Below are 7,232 nucleotides of genomic sequence, written 5' to 3'. Positions count from 1 at the left end.
CTAATTGATGATATGAGATAGTGTATGTCATTGGGTTTTCCTAGTAGTGCGGTATGTTTCGCAGTAGTAAACAACTCCGGAGTAATGCTCTGTTCACAGTTTTGAGTTCCCGAATTATCATGCGTGGTGAGACGTGATGTCCCAAGGCTGTCTCCCACACTGCAAATGCATGCAAACGCAAAAGTGAGTCAACGCGCAGAGAGAAAACATGACTATGATGAATTGATAATCCCCTCACCCCCTCTCCAATGTTGGGACTCCTAGAGCCGAGCACTCAATACTTGTGTCTAGAGCCAACATTGGATGGGGGTAAGGGGCGCGCGCGCGGCTGAGTCATATTTTTGCGACTGACTGGCGTCACCGTCGCGGCGGGGCCCCCTTTTCAAGGACCTATTCGACAAGGAATTTATTATTTCTCCCCAGCGGCCAACCACCCTGCTAGTCATAAACCATAGGGCCCGTTATCATTTGTCTCTCATCAATATGATTATCGTTCTGATTTCCGCGTTTGCCTGCATAGTAACAATCACTGATGCCGGCGGCCTTAGGAACGAAGGTACCGTGTTTGAACTCAGGCCGTTACCGTCCATCGATTATCTCCAGGTGAGACGCCCGCGTTTCATCATCTTCGTTCTCTGAATGGCGGCGGGGTCTTGTGTCCAGGCAGCAAGGGTAAACAGGAGTTCGGATACATACCAGTTGGCGACAAAAATAGGTAAGTATATTCAGCGTGCGGAGTGACAATCAAGGTCAAGCTGCCTCTAGGTACTTCTACGCGGTTATGGAAGCCGATGACGTAGATCCAGCATCGGCACCGACCTTCTTGTACATGGCTGGTGGGCCGGGCTCGAGTAGCTTGGGGGCGGCCATGGCTTCCAGAGGGCCATGCAGGATGTCTCCTAATGGGGAAGAGCTCCTAAATAATGCGTGCGAATGTCCTTGTGCGGTGTTTTGCAATGTGACCGTTCGGCGTTAGATACTCGTGGACTAAGCAAGCAAACAGCATTTGGATCGATGCGCCTGGACCTACCGGGTTTAGCCTGGGTCAGATAGAGATCAACTTAGAGAAGTTTATCAACAACATGTGAGCATTCTTCAGATCAGAGAATATATTCATCACAATAGTCCTCCACAGGGTCATCTTGAGCGGCCAGTTATTCAAGAAATACCCTCACTTGAACAGGAATGTACACCTCGTCGGGACATCAGCGTCTGGTATGCACGCCGAGCTAATACTGCGCGTGATACCATCCTGCAGCTCTCTTCGTTGCAATGTTGGGAGCGGGCATCCTGCGAAATCCGCAGCTCAAGATCGATTTGAGAGGAGTGATGATGTCTGCTGGTGTAGTTGGACCGTACGAGATGTGAGCAATCCATTCATTCCGAGTTGACATTGTTGACTGGCTCTTCTTGCCAGATATCACGGAGCTTACGTGATGGCCAAGGAACGGAAAATTCTACCTCAGAAGGAGTCCTGGTTCCACACTGTGCGTTGATAGTATAATTTTCCCAGGCTCGATATAATGAAGACTGGCTTGACGAAGTGTGAAGCAGCAGTCGACAAGTGCAATTCTAATGGGCCTGGAAAGCCTGCTAAGCCCGGTGGATAACCGCTAAGTCGAGCACCTTCGACAATCATGCTCTGTTCCTTGCATGTTTGTGCCAAGGAGCTGTCAATATCTGTGAAAAAATAACGATGGACCCTATGGACAGAGAAGACAAGAGCATGTAAGTGGGCGGGTCGGAATGGAAGTGTTGACCTTCGCTGTCTCGAATCGCGGCCCCTGATACGAGGAGGTGAGCCGACCATTCTGGCTACCAGACTCCTTCAAATCACATGTAGTTTCTCTGTGTCGTCCGGGATATTCCTATCAACCGAGCCACTATTTCTTCTCCAGATACGATGTACGCGCACGAAAAGGTAGACGTTCCGAATTTTACGCTTTCAAACAGGGACAAGTAGTCGTCATTGCAGGTCTCAATTTCGAAAGTTGTCATCCACTCAGGCGGCCGGTTTTCTCAATAAGCGAAGTGTTCAACAAGCTCTCGGCGTGTCTAAAGTTTGGAAGCAAATGAATTCTCAGGTTGCCATCCTTCCAATTTCGGGTTCCATTTGAACATGATAGTTTCATACCAGGTCTTAGACGACTTCGATAAGTACACCGCCTATGATGGGACCTTCTTCGTCACACAACTCCTCGACCACGGATTAAAGGTGAGAATGATCTGAGATCGTCACCTCTGGGATACACCGTGACTATGGATCTGCGAACTCGGTGGCCCAATACGCGCCGCAGGGGGGCATATCAGTCATCCGATTGCCAGTCGCAAGAAAATCGTGATTTCTCAAGTTTTCGTGAAAACAAAGAAACGCAAATGGTAAACTCGATGATGTAGCTAATATTGGACGGCTACGCTCAACCAAATCCACTAATTTTGATATAGTACAAGTCATGTCTGGAGGCTGAGTGAAGGAGTCGATACGGAATATCCTTTCATTGGATCAGTACGGTATATCACTGCTACAGATACTTGTGGTCAATGGCGATGAGGATTATATCACGAACGCGGTGGGTACAACGGAGTGGTTGTTCAACTTGAAAGGGAAGGAGGGGTACGGCGAAGCACTCAGACAATCAAAACCTCAAGATCTCAAGGTCAGGAGCTTACTCTATTACAGTGACACTTTTTAGCACAACTGCTGTGGCGAGGACTCTGTTTCAGGTTCCTGGAGTTGGCGTCATAGGAACGTCGCGTACTTCTCAATACCCCAATGAAGCGAGACTCGCATTCGTTGAGGTGGAGAGCACATTTTGGTAGCGAACATTGAGGGTGCCTGTTCAGGTGAAGAACGCAGGCCATTCACTCATGCTCAATCAACCCGTGGGGATGCAACAGATACTCAAATCTTTCCTCACCGGTAACCTTTGGTGATACGCAAGCACTCACCAGTAGAACGCCGATCTGAATAGCTTGCATTGCTCAGCAGTTATCTCGAACTTTTTTTATCTCGCCTTCGCTTGATATTTTCTCTTCTGGGCTTATCAAGCGTTTGATCCCAGAGATTCAGGCGCCAAGTTATTTTCTCGATATTTTCTATTTTGCCCTCGAGAATAATATTCCTGGGATATGGTCTCAGAGGCCCAGACTATGAGTCAGTCTAGGACGCAAATATGTCCTGGGTTACAGTCAATTCGGGATTATTAGCTCGGGAGACAGATGGCCTTGCCTTCTACGGGGAGTCTCCGAGAGGAGCAGTGAGAATCGGACCGAGTGAGCGGCTCACTGTGAGACAGTCTGGCACACGAGAAGGATGGAGAGTAATGGCCCACGAGCCATATTGCAACATTTGCGGGGCAGCCATGGTCATCAAAGCCGATCAGCGAAGAATCTTCGCTGATCTTCGCTGTCTTCGCCGAAGATAGTGCGATAATACAACGAAGGAAATAGTATGGATATGTAGTTGTGAACTGTATTGCCGTAAGCAGACAAGTTGTCTGAGACAACTGTACCAGTCAATGACTGGCAGTCATCAAAATTTCAGCAGTCCGCACGGACCGCTCGGCACAGTGATGCGCATGATACCTCAACCTAGATCGACACGAGGACTATTTTGTTGAAACTTGAGCTCAACTCGGTTGTCCATGAAAACAGTGAATACTGGGAGTTGTGAATCGGAAAAAATTCCCGCGCACCCTAAAAGTGAATGGTGAAGACACAAGCGCGCCGCAGGCAGGCGGTTACCAAAGTATGGCCTGGACCCACTTGCGACGTTTTTGTATCGAGCGGTTAGTCCAGCGCTTAAACTTCAAGCTGCAAATAGATGGTTCAAGGTTCGAATCCAGAGACTGTAATGACAGATTTGTAACTGATATGGTTTTTGCTGGGACGCGGTTGAGGTATTGACTAGGCTGGGCCAGTAAGCTTAGTTAACTTAGCTGGTTCGCCTCCTCAGCAGTTGCTCCGGGCCCAGGAATTCAAATACAACATTATACAGAAGTATTAGCGTTGTATTTGTTCCTATAGCCTCATAAATTGATGTGTCCTGTGGTACTTTTCGGAGAACTGCCAGGATTGTTCTGCAACGAGGTTCCTACACTTCTTCTCCTACGCTCGCTACTCAAAAGCTCTGCTAATGGAAATCCCATGTTTAACTAGTGTCTATCGGCGCTCTCTAAATCCTTATCGGAGTCGTACCACTACACATTTGGATCAGCATACATGATCTTTGTGTTGGCGTTCCTATCAAGAGGGTCGTTTAATATGACCTTCGCCAGATCATAATAATATTGTGTCGGTGGAGGTATCACTTCGAACATAATGATCGTGCCGTGACGGCACTGCCGTGTGTAAGTTCTTGAAATGGGATCTTGATGAGATTCTTGCCGCCTAGTATGACTCGCGATGCTGATCATCAGGCAGATCTCGGATCTGTAATCATGGGACAGAGCTGGTGCCCTGAAACATTACTGTTGGTACCTCGTAGAAGATATGTTCAGCCTTGCGTTCAACGGTAAATGGGCCTATAACCTGTATGACTGTAATCAGTATGGCCGCCGGTTTTCTCAAATGCCGCGACTCGAAAGACCTGATCGCCCCCGCCGTAGTGGTATATCCCCCATGCGCTACGGCGATCTTGAAATAGCAGGGTCTAACTAATCTTACAGGGCTCGCCTGGTTTAACAATTACTGCTTGGATCAGCCGTGTCACGCGTTAAGCAGGACGTTCAACGTCCTGCTCAACGCGTCGCAACGTCCGACGTTGCGACTACGTATTTCTACAGCTTCAAAACTGGAACCCTCAGTTTCAGAACGCCGCAGACTTTGAAACAAAGTTTTACGAAAAACACCCGAGCTCTTGTGCCGGTTCCGGCATGAGGTGGAGAACCACAAAGGCAGCAAGATGATGAGTTTCGATTGTGCTATGTTGTCTTGCGCCTTGTGCCCGCTGTCTCTTAGCGCTGGCTGTGTGACGTATTACTCATTACTATGTTGCTGTAGTTGCGATTACTATATTGGCTTACTATCGTATTTCTGCAGTGCGATTCCAGGTGATTGTCGGATGGTTCGTTTGCTTAATGAAACGCACACATTCAGTGAAATTTCCAATGAATCGACCAGCAGCTCGGATTATGGTGTTCTCAGGGTGAACGAAAGCTTTCCTAAGGCTGCGGAAGGTTGAATTGGAAGCACTGCCCCCACACTCTCGTTGGAGATGCCGTCGTTGTGGTTATACCCGATTTCGAGCCGGTGAAGAACCTCTCTAGCCATGACGATATTGCGGCGGCCCTTCATGACTCGTCAATCGCGAGAGAGGTCCAGAATTTCGCCCGTAGGAACGGTGTAGAACGACTCCTATTCGACGTATCAAACGACGATGGAGGGTTGATCATCCTGCTATGCTTTTGCATTTGTACGTGGTGAACTCTGAGTAGGACATCTACTCACCGGAGGTGAGACATATGACAGATGGCTGGCAATCATGGGTATCCTCGTTCGGTGTGAACTATAATGAGGCTGCCTCATTGAAGAAGTTGTCAATTGCCTCATTGGGGCAATTGACGTTTTCTTCAAGAAGAATGCTGATCGTGATGGAGACCCGGAACTTATCCAAGGTAGATTCCAGAAGCTTTATCCCCTTTTGGATCACGCTGAAGATCTGCTCGATGACTTGATGAGTTTAGACGGTTGGAAAGGATCGAGAGTTTTACTTTGTCCTGCATCACACAAGCGTAGCGGGCGAATAAGTTCAAGGAATTTTTGGAAGAAAATGAGCTCCTTGATAGGTCGACCCGGGTAGATTCCAAGCTGGCACCCGATCACGGCTAGTTTTTGTCCAATAATGACAAGCTCGTGGACCCTGAGAGTCTCAGGCTGAGACCATTCATTGGTCACCAATGGAGAATTCAATCCACCGCTCAAGCAGTTTACGGAATTGGAGTTCCACCGCTGCAAGAAACCGTCAACTTAGTTGACTCAACTACTCGACAAAAGAAGTGTTTTCGTCTTGTAATGAGATCTCGGAGGATTTTTCAGCGATGGTTGGTGGAAATACGATAAGAACTAGTAGAGCGAGGCCGCCTTCGTTACCGACGGTAATTGTGATTCTGCCTATTCTATGTGTACCCAACCGTTGCACCTCTCGGGATCAGCTACTGCCTCAACTTATTGTTCCGTGACCGGCGAAGCGATGGATGTTGCATACTTCGGCGGCGGCAACGTTCTCCAGTACGATAACATCTCTCCACTCCTCATCATTTCCGGCCATCTCGGACACTGGGCTACTTTTGGTCAATCGGAGTGTTCTGAGAGACACAACAACTCACAAGCTTTTGAATATGGGGGCTCGAAATTCTGGGAGAAAGAGCCGCCATTGGGATAGTCAGCTTCAAAAGCTGGACTGACGTGAAAACAAATCCTCAATTCAAAGGCCTAGGTTATCGTCGTGCTTATGTCGAAAAAGTGAAGGATCAGGTCTGCCATACGAATGTGAGACAGGTGCGAATGGTTTGGTCAAAATGCCTTGGCGATACGGCAGTGTTACCGTGGTAGTTCAGTGTAATGACAGTCATTAAATGACTGGACCAAGTTGGTACTATGTATTGGTCCGACCAATACATAGTGGTTAGTACCAGCGGCACTGTACTATCGCAGGAAGCTAGAGTCTGAAGATCCGAACACTTTTTGTCTACTATGCTTAATTGATGTAGTTCCTGTAGGGACGGTTTTGGTTCTCAAGCTTGTTATTGCTGCTAGATTTGTTTTAGGTACTTCTGGACTTCGCTGTAGGATATACCACGAGTGAACCCCCTCTTACACAGGGTGCATCAAGCGCATGATGATCAACGGCTCTTCTAAACTCAACTACGCATACTTCGCACCTGAACACCTGAGTCCAGCATTAACGTTGGACTCGAGAATCTGCGCACCTATCTTGTTCGGGGTAACAATGGCCTGCTTCCTTAATTGATCAGCACCGATCTTCTCCCTCAACTCGTCAATCTTGGTGAAACCAACATCAGAGATGTGGTCGAAGTCAGTAATCCTCTTATTTCAAGGCATGCTACTTGCAGAGGGGAGATAATCTCTGAGCCACAACGGAGAGCGCCCCTAGTTTTCCTTCGGTGTGGCTTTCCTTCTCCTGAATTGGAATATCTTGTAATTATTTTCAAGTCCCAAACCGTTCCAAATTGGAACGGTTGCGGTTCATGGGTGGTATCATAGGGATGTGG

The 7,232-nt window shown here is 48.0% G+C and overlaps 1 protein-coding gene across 1 annotated transcript; it reads left to right on the top strand.

Annotated features, from left to right (window-relative positions):
* Positions 1-603: 603 nt before the first annotated feature.
* Positions 604-1,610, top strand: Pmar_PMAR009177 (hypothetical protein; the record flags this gene model as incomplete). Its single annotated transcript, XM_002786306.1, has 5 exons — positions 604-715; positions 766-851; positions 1,259-1,364; positions 1,418-1,477; positions 1,514-1,610. Coding segments are annotated over 5 exons (461 nt in total), but the record flags the coding sequence as incomplete, so codon positions are not given.
* Between the last annotated feature and the right edge of the window lie 5,622 nt (positions 1,611-7,232).

Source organism: Perkinsus marinus, assembly GCF_000006405.1.
Source record: "Perkinsus marinus ATCC 50983 genomic scaffold scf_1104296931628, whole genome shotgun sequence".
NCBI lineage: Eukaryota > Perkinsozoa > Perkinsida > Perkinsidae > Perkinsus > Perkinsus marinus.
The sequence above is the reverse complement of the archived record's forward strand: the minus strand, read 5'-3'. Positions and strand labels throughout refer to the sequence as shown.